Below are 19982 nucleotides of genomic sequence, written 5' to 3'. Positions count from 1 at the left end.
TTCAAAGCAAGCAAGTGGTTTTTTTATGTGACACCAGGCAAACGAGCAGTCGGGTCACTTTGGACACCAGCAACGTGGAGGGATTTGCGTGTATGTTGCCGACCTTTGAGGTAACGGTACGATCTTTTCCTGAATATAATAGAATCTCCTTTTCCTAAGTCGCATCGGTTTGAAAATACCTTTACTAGCTGGCATCACCAGGAGGTGCTACGCAACAGATAAATGCGTCAAATACCAGACCAGGGGTTTGAGGAAAAATCCCAATACAATTTAACCCTTCAAAAAATTATAAAAAGGTTTTTGTATTTATTCTTTTCTCAAAAAGAAGCTCGTTTACAAGGCAAACAACTCGTCAGACAATTCAAACAAGAGTTTGCCTTTACCAATTCGATAAATACACAACATCAGGAATATTTTACAATACAAATTGTAAATATCTAGTTTGAGAATTCGTCTTGTACGTAACAATTTACATAAAGCTTGTACATAAGAAGATATTGATACCCACTTTGGTTATTTGACGATTTTAATAGATTTGTTGAAATAAAGAGATATCGAAAAACACAAATAAAATGTATTATATTACGAAAATGTAATTTCTTACCTATTTATGAGTGTGAAGAAATCTCACAAATCATTCGATTTATTATTAACTCAAACTCAAATAAGATATAAAAGACAAGAGTTATGGTATATTCAAATACTTTACAATCACGAAAATAAAGACCGGAGTTTTAGTAGTCTCACTAGATTCCAATATGACATAACATTCCTTTATGAAGCTATTAAAAACTCCTTCTTATTCCAAAATTCTTGATGTTAGGTACTATACATGATATTGTATATCTTCTTTTGTTAACCCTAAAATCATGCGTTCGTCCCTGCTGTGTACAAATGCTTAAATTTATGTGAAGGGAATCATTGTGAGGCTCGATAGAGGTAGAGGCTAGATGCCCTAATTGGCGACATGTGCACAAAAAGGCTGACAATCTTATAATACATAGAAGTACTCTTTTTATCTATAAACAAATGAAGATGTTATATTAAAATAATATTTTGTCACAGTCATATGCGACATGAAACGTTCAATACTTAAGTTTAAAAAAAAAGAAGAAAAGTCAAGTTTGTGCCGACGTTGTCAATATCACGATTTACGAGTTATCGAAAGCTTAGGTGTGTCCTTGGGCTCATAAAATTAGAATATTTTATGGGATTGAGAGTAACGTTGTTGCAAAAAATTATGTATTAAATTACTTTCGCTGTAGGAAAAGCGTAACACAATACAATATACATCATGACATGGCGGATTAAAATTCTTTTAGAATTAGTGATACTTTGGCTTTTATTGAATACCGAATCTGAGGTTGATATGTAAACCCAAGAAATTAAAATATTCCATAAGCTTAGCGTAATCCAGTTTAATTATACAAATGCCACGGTTAATACGAATTCCATCCACGATACTTCACCTAAGCCGCCTCAAGACTAGATTCTTGAGTATGTTCCATTAAAATATTTGTCTAAGTACACACACGTACATCAACGTCTTACTACCCATTACACCACTAATCGCTAGGATTCCGCTCTGATGCTTCTAATTAATGGCTTATGTGTACCCTTATTCGTCTCTGCAATGAAAATTATACTAAATTTACTTAAGGAGCTCAAAATTTAATAATGGCTTGAAAATTTTTAAATTATTAACAATTTAATTATAATACGTTATGAAATATGAGACATTATGTAATAATTTTTTATTTCAATGTTTTAAAACAGCGCCATCTAGTGACGACATAAAGAACTAGCTGTCCGAAAAACTTTGGAAACCACATAGTACGTAAACGTGAGTAATAATGTTCTTATTTAGATAGTTCTTTCTTTACATAACAGATGTCTATATAAAACGGTAGTGTTTTGTTTTTAAAATTCTAGTTACTTTATTAATGCTAATATAATATTTATAGCGGTAAGTGAAATCATGTTCTATTTTTGAAATCCGAAAGTTTTGTTTTCATTTTTTAAACAAAGTCCTGCTATAAAAATTAAATATGCACACATTTAATTAAAATACAAAAAGCCTTTAAAAATAATAAGGCTGGTAAAAATGCATTTAAAAAATGATATTTACAACATAGAAGCGCATGACTGGCAAGGCTATATTAACTGAAACATCTGAATGCAATCATTCATGAATTTCACCTTCATCCATTGAAGCTACCGACGACCTTCTTTCAACTATATCATATTGATGATAACCGCAAGCATGCGCCATGCAGACTACGCATGCGCGTCGCCACACGCCTCTCTCTGTGTACAACGAATAGTTTTTTCTCTAAGAACTTGTCAAGCTACAGTATTATGCATTTAAAACTTCAATCATTTCAATAACAAGTAGTTTTTGAACTTATAGATAAACGTAGTGTTCAGAGTTATTTGTGATTCATTATGTATTGATTTCGAGTGTTAATTGTGTTCTCGTGGCCGAGATTGTAAATTTAAATTGTGAATAAGGAGTTTCTTGGCTTCCATCAACAGGTTGGTTTTTTGTTTATATCAAGTTATATTACGAATGCATGTAGGCGTTGCTCGAGACGGCGTGGGCGTCACTACCAGACACGTAAAGATAAACACGCCGCGTCAAAGAAAACAGCTCAATGCCTGACGTTTAAGAGGCCTAGAAATAAACAACGCCCTTCATTTTAAATAAAAAAAATATAAATCTGTCACATACAATGGTTAGTATTCAACTCATGCTTATAAATATAATCGTTGGTGTTACAATTAAGACGTCTTTCAGTAATTATCTAAGTAGGTACAATATATCGTATAAATCAATATTAGCTCACGAGTGATGCGTTTTTGGGTCGTTGCTTTCCTATATACGAACAAGAGAATGATAACGATTCCATGAATCACGATATATCATTCACTATAAAGCGTGGAGATATTGGGATAATGGTGGTGGGGATGAAATCGTGAGCTCACCCGAACCAAATTCTGAGTTAGGGTTGATAATTAAATAAGGGTACGATTTTCCTACACACGAGGCGACCTAGTGAGCGTCGAGCGACCTAGTGAGCGATCTAGAGCTGCTCCCCACCACGTGACGCTTATAAACAATTTCATTATTATTTTGTCCATTTTATGAGTATTTTTTTGGATTCTTTAATATATGACGGTTACTCATAGAATACTCGTATATGTGCCATTAATTTACGTAAGTATATCAAACTCTATCAGAGCGAGGTTGTCTGATAAAATTTATCATAGATATAATAAATAAAAGTGGGAACAAATTACGAAACACACCTAAATTGTAATTTTGTCAAATGTCAAAGTGACAGACCTAGCCTTTAATATGGACGAGACTTTACAAGTTATGTATCATAATTCATTATACTTTATTATATTATTACTGCTATATGTATATATTATATAAGAAATGAAGATTCCAACCTTTAAAGTCAATTTTCTTACTTTCTCTCCATTTAATTAAAATACAGTTGTCTAAAGTGACAACTGACCTATATATAAGGTATTTATTTATTTATAAAAAAGCAATGAAGGGTAACGGTAGGAGCGACACTTCGGTGATAACAGTTCGGTGGCTGTTCACACACAATTTAAAAGCAGTTTAATCTTTATTAAACTACTTAAATCCAATGCGATCGGCGGGTGAAAAAAATATGCATTACTCTCAATAAAATTTAAAAAATGATTAACACTGAATACCTGTAGTTAATTTATAAATTCCGTTGCCGTATTAGTTAAATCAAAACTTAAAGAAAAATATTACTGTACTCGAAGTAACCTTCTCAAAATTGACTCTCTAAGGACCTTTGCAATGTCGGATGTTTTAATTAAAATGAAAATAATACCGACATATATACAGATGGTTTATTATAAATTTTCATTAGAGAAATGTTACATTTCAAATTTCGAATTGTCAATTTCTAGTCAGTAAGCATTTGAAGCTAGACGTCTATTTCATTTTCTGTCAGTCGCAGTTTGGAGCTCGTCTCTTTTAGTCGTGTCGTGTAATACATTTCAATATGGATTTAATGAAAACAAGACATTTTAGCTTGGATGAAGTGAGTAGTTTTAAATTAATTAATATCAATAAAAACTATTCAGTAATAATTTGAAAAATATATGTTATTGATAAATTAAAAAGTTTACTCAGACGTCAAAACAAAAGAAGTAATAAACTCGATTTTAAATATAATTTACTAAAACACAATTGTTATTTAAATAATTCCTTTCATATTTCAATCGAACTTTTACTTTAAGAGACAAGAACATAATCTATTACTTTCATCTTTTTGTCATTTCCTCGTTCATTTCCGTTTTCCTCCTTAGTACGTGATAATGGGTTGTCGAAAACAAATCACAATTTATATTAGACATTGTGAAAATATAATTTGATTTAGACGCTGGTTTATGTTATAGAGTTATAGACCAAAGCACTCCTAAGGTGCTTTGGACAACAACAATTTTAGGACATCATTGGATTAATCTAAAATAATATCTAATATATAAAATTCTCGTGTCACGGTGTTTGTGGTTAAACTCCTCCGAAACGGCTCGACCGATTCTCATGAAATTTTGTGTGCATATTGGGTATGTCTGAGAATCGGACAACATCTATTTTTCATCCCTCTAAATGTTAAGTCCACCCCTATTTTTTTTTTTAATTTTAGATAAAAAATTTATTCTTTATTTTTTTATTTTAAATTAAAAAATATTTTATAAAAATAATAAATATTATTAGGGGTTGTATGCATTTAAAAATACATACAACCCCTAATTTTCACCCCTCTACGTTCAACCCCTATTTTTTATTATAAATGATATACATGCCATAACGACGTTTGCCGGATCAGCTAGTAATATCTAAAAAATTAATATAATAATAGTTATTTATACCAATGAAAACTAAAAAAATATTATAAAAAATCGTTACAGGATTTTCAGGCATTTTAAAATATATATTTTTTTGCTTTTGTAAATAAATATTTTATTGATACACGCTTTTTTACACATGACTGTCGTATCGCGTGCGCGTTATTTATTTGCGTTAATTTGATCATTATCGAGTTTTAGCGCGACAAACGAACAACTATTCAATGTATGTACATGTAAATATAGATATTACAATTTTACATTTGAAATATTAAATACACAGCAATGTTATGTAATGTCTCATCCACTGCAAATTGTGTTTATAGGATAGCAGCCTTCTGTGACTCAAACGGAATCAATTATTTACCGGGAATCGAATACCAGGCGCCTTAGAATTGTTATAATGTTAAAAAGGACATAAATCTTATATATATTTCATCGTGCTTAGTCGCAATATAAATCACTGAACGGCTAAAAATTTCATGAAATGACCAGCTAAAACGAATAATATTTATATACCGTCTTTTCTGTATCATTAAAATATCGTGTTTAAAATTCTAATTATTTTTACTGTTCTATATTTTTGTGTGTGTATTAGGTTATAATTATTACTTTCCTTCTTCAATTTTTTGGCAATTTTTTTTAATGTATAATTTATTTTATATCTCTCCCTAAAGTGATAACATAAGGGAAAAAGGATAAGCGTAACCGACGCAAGTCGCTGTAAATAGAATTATATAATATTTCCATCTTATTCCATCAGAGAAACGTGATTCCTGACCCGTATAGAATTTTGGTACCGCTCAATCATTTACTTGAAATTATCAGTCGGAATAACACACTTGGAAACTAGATTATAAAATTGAAAACGATTTTCTGTGAATTCGCTCCGTATTATTTCAAGGCTTTAATAAATTGTTAAAAATCCATACAATTTCTATTAGAAGTATTTTCGTACTAGTAAATTGAAATAATGTACTCTACGAATATTAGACAATTTTGAAGGTCAGTGGACCGTTATTTTATATTTAAGTCTAGACAGATTAAGCATTCAGACTTAACAGATACTTATTATAATTTTTATGAAATTAAGAATAACTTTGAAAGAATGCGATCGTGATTTATAAAAAAAAAAACAAGTTTAAAGTCCTAAAATTGATTAAAACTTCTACTTAAATTATAGAGCAGTGTTTGCCTAGTGGCTGCGACTGCGTGCGACTCTCGTTCCTGACGTAGGTTCAATCCCTGGCTGTGCACCAATGGTCTTTCTGTCTATGTGCACATATAACATTCGCTCGAACGGTGAAGGAAAACATCGTGAGGAAACCACCTTGCCTTAGACCCAAGAAGTCGACGGCGTGTGACACACGCCATCGGCAAAGAAGGCTGATCACCTACTTCCCTATTAGATTGACAAATGATCATGAAAAACATTCAGAAATCTGAGGCTGAGACCCAATTTGGTTTGAAGCACCATGATTTATTTACTTAAATTATAGATTAGTCCATTTATCTATATCTTGGGCGCATTGCGTATAACCACAGCTTCGATGTCCGTTAAAACATCTTTAAGTATAGACTAACAATTTTAAATGTTCTTAAGGCATCAATGCGAAGTGGAGCATTAGCAGCTATGGAGGCAGAGCCAGACCTCAGTACGTTCGAGAACAAATCCGGTCTGGCCGAAGATATGAAGTTTCTGGCGTCTATGCCTGAGTTGTGTGACGTCACGTTTCTTGTTGGGGACACGAGAGAGCCAGTTTGCGCCGTCAAGGCTGTATTGGCAGCTAGAAGCAGGTAAGACGGGTCAATACTTTGAAATTTTAAACTATATGGACAAACAACAAACTATCGACGTCTTTATAGCGATACTGTCTTATGTATTTAATATAATGTTCTTTTGTCGAAATTTTCGTATTGGCTTAGTAGTTTGAGGATAGTGCATGTAATAAATATTCATAAATCAATCATATATAGAAGACGTATGAATTTATTTAGATATGGAAAACAAAAGATTTTGACAAAATTAAAAAAGGTCATGTCAGTAGAACCCAACAATATATTTGAAGTAAACACTTTTTATACGTCAAAACCTACATAACACAAGAATGCAACCTTGATTTAATAAGTTTATATAAGAAAATTATATGTGGATATTCATCAAAACAAATTGCACAGACCTTTATATTATAATAATAATTATTAATTAACTTTCTCTATCTTGAGGAAACTCCCAATCTTCCTCACCAACTTCTTTAAGTTCGTCAGCGCACCGTGCAAGAGGGCGACCTATCTTTCTTTTCTCTGGTGGCCCTTTCCAGCTTGATATTTGTAACCTACCCATTTCAACTTTAGTTTTTTGTAATGGGGAAGTGTATCAATAATTTTTGTTTCTTTCTGTACTTGTTATCTTGTCCTTTAGTTTTACATTTAGAACACTACGTTCCATTCTGTTTTATTCTCACATACTTTGTATTATATTATGCTTTTATCTGTAGTATCGAGAGCATAAAGTACAGATTTAAAAAGTTTCTTAAAGTAAATCCTACCTTACAAGAAAACTTTCAGGCTTGAAAGCTCTTGCCATCTACGTCTCTTGAGAGTTTTACTCTGTATGGAATATGCATCGAGGCAGATAGATTTTAGATACGGAAAGTTATGCGTAAAGCTAGGAATTATTTACGGTCGGACTAATTTTAAACGATTCCATATTTAAAATTATGCAGATTAAAAATATTTTTGTAAAACTTCTTTTTAATTTGACTTCAAAGAAAGATAGTTAATTAAAATGCGTACTTTTTCGAAAGAAAGATGTTGAAAATAAGTTTGAACCTGAAACATTAAACTTTAAAAAAGGTCGTTACGCTTCTATTCATAGCTGAGACTGCTTTATTGATCTCGAAGTTAGCAAGTTCAACTGATTCTTTTAGAAAATTTAAATTTGCCAGCGCGATTTTCGTACTTAAAATAATCAACATTGTTTACGTAGGTCCACATTTTTTTATAAAAAAGGACTCCTGCATCATAGCCTATTAGGCACGCAATCAGGCAGATAAGATACACATATTACATGTCCCTCAAGAAATGCGTGGACTTTGATGAAACTTCCATTACGAAATTAGCAGACGTGTTTGGAAGCTAAAATAATAACTCAAATATTTTCCAATTCCAAGTATCTCACAATCACCTACTTCCATGTTTATAAATCGATGATAAAACGAAAACCAAGAAGGAAAAATTGTTAAACACCTATTTCACAGATAAATTTCTTGCAAAAGAAAAAAACTTTTTTTTTTACTTTTCCTTCTGTATATGACCGATGTCAATAGTCACCGTAGCCTTTATTCATAGTTATTTTGCTTTCAGGGTGTTTCAAAAGATGCTCTATCAGGCACCGAGTCCTCAAAGAAAAAAAGAATCGGCTCCGAGAGAGAACAAACTCAGGCTTTTCTTAAAACGATCTTCGGAACCGCTTCTGAACCTTCAAAACGCAGCTCAGCAGGTATGAACCTCGTCGTAGAGAAATTACCGTAAACTTATTCTACTAATTTGTTATAATATATTGTCTTTGGAACCCATTTAGCCGTACAATGTATACATTAATTTTGAAATGACCCAACCGCATTGATTCACACTGGTCCATCAATTCAATTTCGGGTCAATGCGTTTTGTGTATCAATTTAGTCATAATAAACACAACGTTTAGTATTAAATTATTAATCGTATATTTGTTAACAGTTTGTAATAAAGGTGTTACTGGGATTTTATAATACCCTGATTTTCGCAGTGGTAAAAAGAGATGGCAACCACGCGCATTGCATTTAGACGCCAAGCGCGGCTTTAGCTTATTCTTTTAGCTTTATTTCTTTATTAAAGGTCAACACATCGTACATAACGCTATATCAGTTACAAGCTATCTCTTCTACAACATATGACAATTATGGTAAACATAAATGTTACAAAAATTAAAATACTAGAAATTTTTCGTAACATAAATATCACTAGCAAAACAGCGGATTAGGTATCAGATAGGCACTTAAGAATGCTTTTTTTGTAAGCTCTGGTTAAGTAGTGTTTATTCCGTTATATCCACGAAGAATTCGAGTGAGAGGTAACTGAACTCCCAGGGTGGATTTTCCAGACGGAATTTGGAAAATTCTGCTGATTTTAAACCTTGGGAATGAATAAGGGACGACAGTTATAATGTTCTATAAAAGGTTACTGTTCTGTAGTTGATCATTTAATAATTTGTATAAAAACGTAACACCGGCTAGAGATCTCCGATTGTAGAGAGTGTTATTTATTTTTTTTTAAGTCGCTGATGGTGCACCATATAAGAAAATCCTCTAATAATGAATAGCTTTATGTACTAGATTTATTTCCGTCGTCTTCTTTTATATCGCTCTAATCTGTTTTGGCTCTTTGCTCAATCTGTGGTACTCTAGTATCTATGTTAACAATTATTATGTTACCGCAGAGAACAAGTTTCGCGCAACAATTGGCACCAATACAAGAGGTAAAATCAAAATTGACGTGTTTTAGGTGAATTTTGGATCTTCTTGGTGTTTTTGTACAATACACACGTTTGTAGTTAGGATTTTACTACAACAAATGCATGGTTTCTTTGATAACGCTATCAATGTTGATGACATCACTGCTTATGCAAATATTGGCTAAACTTGTACACTGACTTCATGCTTTTTAAAATTAAACTATGTATTTTAGGCTGTACTACGCTAACTCGCCATACTTTCTTCTTTAATATTCTCTTTATTATATTGTCAACGTGATTTTTTTTACAACAGCCATCATCTCAGCAACATCAAACCTTGATCATTGAAGAATTTGAACCAGATGTGTTTCGGCAACTCATTGAATACATCCATACCGGGTGTGTTACATTGCAGCCTAGGACTCTGTTAGGTAAGTTCTTTTTTTTTAATTTATTTGAGTTCTTTTTGATAAGTGTGGTTCCTGGGTGATCGGGGCGCTTTAAATAATAGAGGATTTTATTTTCACTCTATATTTATCACGCGCGTACAACAATAGAAAACGAATTAATGCAATGCAACGGTTGAAGAGAGTGCCTACGTCTCACTATACTCTCGGGTCGTAACTCCGATGATTTAGAAAATACCCACGCTTTCAAAACTAAGAAAGCCTCAGTTAACAAAATGTAAACGAAGTGGTTTACCCTCCCATAAGAAGTTATCACTTCGATAACTTTTAATTTTACGTCATTTTCAAGCTGTGTCCAGGAATTAGACTACAATCGAATCGACACACCACACTTTGACAGATGATGACAATCGGTAATGAGCTTTTTTACTTGATTGGTCACGCTTTGAACCATTTTATTCTTGACACTTTTCAACACAGGATTTGGTCTCTAAAGACCCGAATCTCCTATGTAATAGACCAGACATGTAATCTGGTTTTATTAATATCTCAAGTTCATATGTTGATGGTAATATACAAGAAAAAACGGCTTTTCGTGCCTCTATATGTATATGTGACGATGATAAAATTATTTAGATTTATAAACTCTGTTCTGTGTAATAAAAGCGTTGGCAATGAATTTTTATTATCTGTGAAATAAATTTTTGCGAAACGACGTCAAACGCCATTAACTTTCGTTCATTCTTCTAGATAGGTATGTAATGATCAATAAAAGTCCCTTCTTTATGTGGAAATGTAAATTGAATCTGTCGTGGTTTTTCAGAATAATAGATTATATTGAATAGATCTAGTGGTGTGTGTAAAGAGGTTGTAGTGCCACTGATTTATTTATTTTATTTGAATAACAATGAACTTATTAGTATTGTTAACGCAAGATTGTACTTACAATATTTTAAATAGTAGTTATGGAAAATAATAATATACAAGAAACAATATTCTTCTCAGAAGCGCGTTTATTATAGAACTATGTCTAAGTAAATTATTCGAACTAATGTACCAGAAGTCTCTTGATGACAAGTTGTATTTACGTAAGTTTAATTAGAAGAGTTGGATTAGTGCAATTTTTTATATCAAAGCGATTTAAGTGTGAAAATGTAGGAAACCAACAAAATTTTTAACAATATCTAATAAATGTTCATCTAGAGCTCCGATCTTGTATAAATTATATTAATAAAGTTATTCATTTAAAAGTAAATAAATGTCTTCTAGTCTAGAGCACTTTTTTTGAGATGACATAAAAATGAGTTGAGCATGACGTCTTTGGCGAGAGAACGTTGAGGTATTTGCTAAAGCGGCTAATTTAGGGCTACCCAGTCGGTTATTAGTTAGCCTAACGTTAACCAACATAAAAAGTAAGTTGAAAAACTACTTTTATAGGCATTTTTCGCGCTCCTAAACAAGACTTCTATATACATTTAAACAAACCACAGTGGTTTTCTAAAATAATTCGTGATTTATTAATAATAAAGTAAAATAATAAATTTAAAAAAACCCCATGTATTTATATAAGATGTACCTATGTTTAAAAATAGAGTTTTCATAGGCATAAGTCAGTCAGTTGTTATTAATAGCTATCCAATAACGGTGAGCAATTGAAATTGAAAAGTGATTTTTCGCGAGCTGTTTGCGAAATGTCATCCTACTGGGAAGTTTTTAATTGAATTCGCGTTTTCCAAACTATTGGGGCATAATATATTTTGTTTACGCGAGCTTTATTAAAAATGTACGAAACGAACGCGTTTTTGACACAGTTTCGACCTTATGACAGTTTTTTGCCCGCTTGTTATTTTCAAGAACTCATTTAAAATAGTTTATTATAAAATGTTTCAATAAAAACGCTTTGTTCGTATTAATAAAAGACAATTTTATAAATATGTTTTCCAATTATTTTTCAATGTAAGGGATTTTTAAAGTAATTATAAATTCCTCATAGTGTAAGTCATTTTGCCTTTAATATAACATGCTTGCAACATCTATTTTATACTAAAGTGTAAACTCTTTATAACGAATTTCAAGGGACCGAGCATTTTTATTCGTTATAGAGAAGTTTCGTAATAGGGAAGGCAGAATTAATGTATGGGTATTGGGTTATACCAATTAAATTTAACTCATTTTTACGTTATAGAAATTTTTTCGTTAAAACGAATGACGTTATAAAGAGTTTACACTGTATATTTAAATTAAGTGTTCAGTAGTTGGAATATTCATTATCACTTAGATACCTACGCTAGAGTACAGAAGATAAATATCAACATATCTCATGTAGAACTAATTAAACAGCGAAATTCAACTCGATAAAGCCAACGTTCCGAAACTTTCAAACAAATTCATTAAAACGATGTAAAAGGATTTTAATTAACATAGCTTGTACGTCGTCGTACTTTATTAAACCTCTCTATTAACTCTTCATGACTTAATGGTTAGAATACCTAGAAGACCGTAGGTAGAATTCCCTCTGAAGCAATCATTTTTTCGGCTTTTTAGGCTCAAAGATCGCCTTCTTAAAAAAGTATTATTTAAACTATATGTTTCTCTTACAAGCAGACTAAGGGTCTGTTTCACAATGTATGTATAAAGTACCAACTAGCTATGTAACACAAATTATTTGGACGATAAATTGTGCTATTTGACATTCATCGGACTCATAACTTATGATGGACTTTATGTGACGAATGGCGCTATCTGACAGTCGTAAAACGCAACAATAGTGTTTATCCTACCAATAATTAATAAATAGCTTATTTGGAACTTATGTGGAACTTATCCGTACCTTGTGAAACAGACCCTAAATGCTATTAATATTGGAAACTTGCTTATTTAGTGCACAAGATATAATTGAATTATAAACGTAGACTGTATAAGTAGATTAGGGAGAGGAAATTGCTTCGATCAGTATCGAGATTGAATTTTTTGCTTTACTCACCCCGTGATCAGATTTTCAGGAATCTTTTGATTAAGATTTCTTGCAAGATACTTTGAGAACTTTGAACTTTGTGAATTTACGATGACGCGTAAATGAAAGAAGATATAAAATTTATCTTAACAATAAGTATATTGTAAAGGAATTGGCACATTTTTATTTTACTTACTCAAATAAAATCAGTGTATAAAATGTGCAGTGTTGGCCAAATGGTTTTAACGTGTGACTCTCATCTCTGGGGTCGTAGGTTCAAGCCCCGGCTGTGCACCAATGGACGTATGGTAAAGGAAAACATCGTGATGAAACCATGCATGCCTTAGACACAAAAATTCGACGGCGTGTGTCAGGCAAAGAAGGTTGATCTCCTTCATACCTATTACAAATCACGGATCAGATACAGAAATCTGAGGCCCAGATATAAAAGGTTTTACCGCCGTTGGTATATGTAGAGATTATACATAAAAATTAAAAAAGGAATGTATGTTTGAATAGATTTTCAGTATTTGTAACGTCATGATATTTTCACATAGGGTTCACATTTTTGACGGTTAAGCTCTTAAGATTGATTTTAATGAATGCTATTTCCAATTGTAGAGTGTCCCTAACTTATTTAATAAACGATAAAATATAATATTTTTCATTGAGAAAGGTTCGCAGAATCAAGCCAGGTGGAATTCTTTTTGTCAGTGCGCTATGAAGTTGCACGGATAACTTAATTATATGCTCCAGAGAGCTTTTATTGCCTACTTTTATTAGTTTATTTCCAAGGAGCTTGAAAGTAAATAAAAATATACTTTGATCTAACTATAGACCATCTAGATATTTGTAAATATAAATAGGGTTCGATATCTTCTATTTTTAGGAGTTGTTAGGAGTTTACATTAATTGCTGTAATCTAGATTAAATTGCTAAATAACTTCATGAGTAATTAAGATTATTATCTTAGTTGTATGAAACTAAAATCCTCTAATGTAATTAATAATTTCTCAATTCAATTCATTCGATTATTTTTCTTCGTAAATAATAATAATAATAAAGCCTTCATTTATCCACATCTTATTGACATACATTTAACAAAAATAGATATAAATTAAATTTTTACTACACTATGCGGCCCCTGTCCGGTAGAAGGCCTCCTTCAAATTTTTCCACCCTATTTTATTTATTGCCATCGTCATCCAATTTTTCCAGCTAACCTTTCGATCCCGACACCAATACTTTTTCTATAGTACGCTGGCACGAACGTATGTTGGCTTTAGTTTTGTTTTTGAAAATTCAAGTTTGTGCTCCATATGTAAGGCAAGGCAGCAAGCTCGACATTTTTTATATACGAAGAATCATTACTTATTATGGTGTGATACCCCCTTATCTTGCCAAATTTTGTTGAAATTTTCATTCCATTTTAATGTACATTTTTTTTTAAATTCTCGAAAAAACTGGAGAGTATCCAATCAAATTTTATTATTTATTATATATATATAAACATTTTCTAAAGACGTGTACAATTATATCATATAATCTACGTATTTTTTTATATTCCGGGTACATTACGAAAAATATAATATTACTAATAGCTTAATGGAAACAGACAAAGCAGGAATCTAGTTTTGACATCCAATTACATATGTTTTTATCATATTTTCCATATAGCGGATATGGAAATTATAACAATTGCGTTTAAAATGTTTCATAAAAGCGATGAAGGCATTTTAATTCATTGAATTTTGATATACATTCTGTTGGTAAGTATATAGTATAGCGTCCAATAAGCAATTGCATCCGATACCGGCTTGAAGTAGGACCTGCAAAATCGTCTATAGCGGGTAATTCTGTATTGAAGTCACAAAATTTCGCCTCTGTTAACTCCGTGTGTGGAAAGAATAAACCAAAATGAATGAAAATTAAGTTCTATTTTCGATATATGGGTAGTATTAAAAATTGGTTTAGGCATGACGCGCAGTGATAGAGCAGTGTTGGCCTAGTGGCATCAGCGTGCGACTCTCATCCCTAAGGTCGTAGGTTCGGTTCCCTAGTGCACCAATGGACTTTCTTACAATGTGCTAATAATATTCGCTAGAATGGTGAAGGAAAACGTCGTGAGGAAACCGGCTTGCCTTTGACCCAAAAAGTCCATGGCGTGTGTTGGCACAGGAGGCTGATCACCTACTTGCCCATTAGTCTGACAAAAGATCATGAAACAGATACATAATTCTGAGACCTAAAAAGGTTGTAATACCACTAATTTATTTTATTATTTATTTAACCATGACGAAATAAGAAAATTCTACAACAATGACAATTTGGAGTAAGTTTTTTAATATCCAAAACTAATAATTTCAGGTGTAATGAACGCAGCTGACTACTACGGGCTGGACGAACTACGACGCGCCTGCGCAGGTTTCGTTCAATGTTGCATCACTGTTGATACTGTATGCGCCCTGCTGGCGTCTGCTGAGAGATATATACAATATAAGTGTACCAAGACTTTGGTGCAGAAGGTATGTAAGATTTTGTAAAGCCGGTGACGCACTTGCAAGTTTGTAGCTATTTATAAGTGGCCAATGCTGCGGCCCTTTGTCTGTTTTAGGCTAATAATTTTTGAGAAAAGTTATTGCAATAATAGTATAAAAGCAGAATCCTTAGTTTCAATAAATACAGATTACGCTTTAAATAAATGATTAAGAACAGACGCATAATGTTAGGCCCTTTGCCTATTAGGGGGTTATGGGCCTTCAAACATGTATATTCTAACTTGGAACTCACTTATAAACGTACTATTATTTATACTATGTATAGCGACGTAACGTGCTCATTAGTGACTTTAAAAAATAATTGCTTGCTTTAATTCATGCTTGTGATAATTAGTTCATTTATTTTCATTAACAGATTAGCGTTTTCTTATAAACAGCACGCGTGTTTCTATGTAATTTCTATATCAATACTAGCTGACCCGGCAAACGTTTGTTTTGCCATGTATACTATTTCTAGGAAACATTTTTTTAGTTCAATAAAAATAGGGGTTGATTGTATAAGAGTGAAAATTAGGGGTTGTATAGTAAAAAAATAAAAACAAAAATATTGTCTAAAAAATAAAAAATAAATTTTTGGTGTGGAAACCCATAGGGGTTTGAAAGACAGAAAGTAGCCGATTCTCAGACTTAGTGAATATGCGTAAAAAATTCATAAGAATCTGTCGAGCCGTTTCGGAGGAGTATGAGAACGAACATTGTGACACGAGAATTTTATATATTAGATTGATGATTGAATATTATTATTGTATAATGACGTCATTTATTTAATTCCTACCAACCCGTTTCTTTTTGTTAGATAGCTGACGTGATCGTGATAGTCCTTAACTACAAATTATACAAATTTGTTTAGGTGATTTAAGTTCATCAGCTAATTTTCATAGCTGCGTCAAATTTTGCAATTTATTATTAACATTTGTAATACTCATGTATAATGATGTTTATCGTAGTTCGTTATTTAAAATTTAATTATTATATATCTATATATGTATATCATTCAAATTTCAGGTTCTGGAGTTCGTGGACGAACACGGCAACGAAGTTCTAAATTTGGGATCGTTTACGCTTCTGCCCCAACATGTTGTGCGACTGATTCTTGCTAGAGAAGAACTTAAAGCTGATGAATTTACTAAATTTCAAGTAAATTACAATCATATTATTAATATTTAACAACGTAATTTACAACTCCGTAGTATAGAGCCGTTAACGTTATAATCCAGAGGCTCTGAATTAGATTCAACCCGAATTTTGTACACGTCTACTACGTTTCAGACTAACTTTAAAATGACTTACAAAAAGTTTCAAGCCTTCTAATTAAAAATTTCAGGCTGCCTTGATGTGGAGTAAGAAATGCTTTGATACTAATCCGAACATAGTCCTTAAGGACGTGATTGGGAATTTTCTGGAGTATATCCAATTTCATAAGATTCCTGCCAATGTGCTGATGAGGGAAGTACATCCACTCGGCTTGGTTCCATACTCGATCATCATGAATGCGTTAGCATATCAGGTGCGTACCCTTTTAACTGTATTACAGCTGCTGATAAATATAATAATATAGAAACCTCCACGATATGAATGGGCACGGGCATAGCAAGATCCTCTACAATGTAGAGTCTACATACCTATGAGACTATGTGACTATGTGTGTATATGTACTAATGTGACTCAGGGAGCGTTAGTGACCCCCGAATATTAACATATAACGGCGTAATTCAATCCCCGCCCCGTATCGTTAACATTTTACAAAATAACCCCCCCCCCCCCCAAATTTTTTACGTTATACTTGAACGCTCCCTCATTTAATTGGTGGACTTCGGGGCTCTATAAATTAATTCAGAGGAAAGTCCTTTGAAATAACTTATTCTTAGGAGCCAAAGTAGTTGGATTATGTCGAAACCACTAAAAACACTAATGTTGCAGGCAGACCCGGCCAGCGTAGATCCCGGTAAACTTTCCCCCGCGAGGGTGCGACGGGCCGGCCGGTCCATGTCGGTGCAATCGTCGCTGGACCCGTACGGCTCCAACACCACCCTCTCCTCCACCGGATCCAGCGATGTTCCTTCTTCCGACTCACGGCACAACTAACGCGAGGGGAACGTCCCCCGTCCCGCGCCCGATCCTACCCCCGGACCTTCCACATCCACTCAACAGGAAAAACCAGAAAAACTCGGCTTATTCTCTTCCATCAAACGCGCCGCCAGCAAGAAGTTTGGCGATCGCCGATCTCCGACCCCGAAAACTAGAGAACCACGCTCAAAATCTGATTCAATCAAGCATGCAGCTCTCACGAGGCAGGTTTCGGAAACAGTGGCAGCCTCCGGAGATCCGACATTTGAACGTTGTAAGCCACGAAAACGTGACAGTGAAACTGAATTCCCAGTTCGTAAATCAACTTCCGAAATATCAGACAGCTTTCCATTTGTGCGCCGAGCGTTAGCTGAAATAGAGAACGGCTTAAACTACTTCAGAAGATCTATTACTTCTGACGTAACGGAACCGAGAGCACCATTAGTAAGAACCGAACCGGTGGTTGTCGTGGCGGCTGCCGAAGATGAACCGCCGTCATCACCACCGCCGATGGGGCTGAAAGAGCGACGCGGTTCACGCGGTTCGCCCTGTGCAAATCTTCCTCCATTGACGCTGCCGCCGATGAATCCGGATCCTTCTCCTGGCCACTTATCTCCGAACCGTATGTCTCCGCAACGCCTGAAAGAGCCGTTGACAGCTCCGCTGATGAACCCGCCTCGACGTTCCCGAACGCGTTCAGAGATGCACCCCGACCCACCGCCACGCTCGCCCGACACGCCGCGACCGGCTTCAGTGTCTCCCAAGCATACGTTTGCGTTTAAAATTGTGATGAAAAAAGTGGAAAGCACTCCGAACACTTCGTTTGATAGGCCGGAGCAATGAGAGTACCTCCTCTAAGCGCGGCCGCTGACAGGCGGTGGGGTACTCGAGGTTCTGACGCGCTTTTCTCCGCTCTAGGAAAAGCTAGCATAGAGTAGTTATATACACTGTTCTAATCATTGATATACAAAAAACCCAAGATGCACACTCAACGTCAAAAAAACGTCCTCAAAAAATGAGCGCAACATTCTAAATTGTGCGCTCATTTCAAATAGTCTCGCGTCTATAAGTGGAGTCGATGTTATTTATTTGTGTTTTTTTTTATAAATAAATTTATGTACTCTTGAACTTTTTTGTGTGTAGTTTTTGACAAATATATTTACGCTATATAAAGTGTGGTCAGGAGTTATCCAATTTAACATTTTTTTTTAATTTAAAGAAAAAACTTTTTAACCGGATTAAAGTTATGTATTATTATAAATTTACAACTATTTAACATCCAACACCTTTTGTCTTCAGTCACCGTGACCACTCGCGCTGTAAAGCACCCGAAAAGTCGGATAAATTTAAAATTATGTTAAATAGTTTTAAATAAAAAAGTCATGTTCGACTCCACTCAATACCTTGTCCTACCGATCACGGTCGGTCGTCAAATTTTATTGCTTTAAGTACGTATACACTGCGTTGTAATAACAACTTTAAGCAATTCGCGTAAGGTTGATTTTGCAATAATATATGCTTGTAACATATACTGTTATGGACAGAAATAGTGTTTCGGGACACTTTCGAGCGTTACTTTTATTCGAGACTGTGCATCTTGGGTTTTTTGTATATCAATGGTTCTAATCTGAAATATTTGAAATCTTTGACATATGACACTTAAATGAAGCCATGTAACAGTTATACATTTACATAAATAAATATATATTACGTATTGTTTTCAAAGAGATTTTATTGTTAACAATCGTTCAATTATTTTATTTATGACAAATTTAACATAAAACTCTTTAAAAAAACTAAGTCTGTGGAGATTTTGAGTATGTAGGTTCTACTACAAATAATAATGGATGATTACATAATTTTCTTCTACTTGTTATATCACTTGGCACTCAGACCTGCCGTTAATTATCATAAATTTCTTGTGGAAAAATATGTGAAAAGGGCCGATAGTAATTCTAATAATTCCATTAAAAAAATATGAAATTATTTCTTTGCATATATAGAAACCTAAGAGATTTAAGAATTATGTCTATGCTTTGACCAATTGATGTGATGTCCCATAAATATCGGCTCTTTATGTATTTTCGATGTTATACAATATCATAGCTATAAATATTTTTATAAAAGTGTATAGAAACGTGCAAATCATGTTAATCTTTATCAGTAAGAATGCACAAAGTTACGTTATTAATATTGTGTCTGTAAGGTGAGAATTTAGGATTAACTATATAATTTGAATCCAACCGAGAAAGTATTTAAACACCTGCCAAGTTCCAAGCAGGTACATTTATAGATTAATATAGGTTCCTGTTGTCCTTATGTTTATCTTCTAGTCTTCTCTTACTTGTTGCGTTGTCTCTTAATCGAAACATTATTTGAAGCGGCTTTTTCAATACAGGTTGTATTGGCCGTCGCTAAAATGTCTTGATAGATCACACGTCATTATCCAAACCTTAATAATACTTACAATTTTTTTTAAATAATTGATGTCTTCATGAAATAGAAAAATTTGGTGTTGTACAGTAATGTCGCATTTCCTTTGTTTTTAAGCTTTGTTTAATTTTATTGCACTGATACGAATGTTTCTTTTATACTTAATGATT

At 33.5% G+C, this 19982-nt stretch overlaps 1 protein-coding gene across 3 annotated transcripts; it reads left to right on the top strand.

Moving 5' to 3' along the window:
• The first annotated feature begins 2298 nt into the window (after positions 1 to 2298).
• LOC125054149 (serine-enriched protein) lies at positions 2299 to 18328 on the top strand. 3 transcript variants are annotated; one of them, XM_047655874.1, is made up of 8 exons: positions 2299 to 2535; positions 6506 to 6699; positions 8269 to 8404; positions 9708 to 9825; positions 15122 to 15279; positions 16318 to 16449; positions 16637 to 16819; positions 17233 to 18328. In XM_047655874.1, the coding sequence occupies exons 2-8, from the start codon at positions 6512 to 6514 to the stop codon at positions 17395 to 17397; spliced, it is 1080 nt and encodes a 359-aa protein (XP_047511830.1). In that variant the 5' UTR covers positions 2299 to 2535; positions 6506 to 6511; the 3' UTR covers positions 17398 to 18328. The 3 variants fall into 3 exon arrangements, with proteins under 3 accessions (XP_047511830.1, XP_047511829.1, XP_047511832.1); XM_047655873.1 differs by lacking the exon at positions 2299 to 2535 and adding an exon at positions 4007 to 4091; XM_047655876.1 differs by lacking the exon at positions 2299 to 2535 and adding an exon at positions 4007 to 4091 and having other exon boundaries at positions 17237 to 17374.
• Positions 18329 to 19982: the final 1654 nt, after the last annotated feature.

This window comes from Pieris napi, chromosome 11 (genome assembly GCF_905475465.1).
Source record: "Pieris napi chromosome 11, ilPieNapi1.2, whole genome shotgun sequence".
In the NCBI taxonomy this organism is placed as follows: domain Eukaryota; kingdom Metazoa; phylum Arthropoda; class Insecta; order Lepidoptera; family Pieridae; genus Pieris; species Pieris napi.
This window is presented reverse-complemented; position numbering and strand designations above follow the sequence as displayed.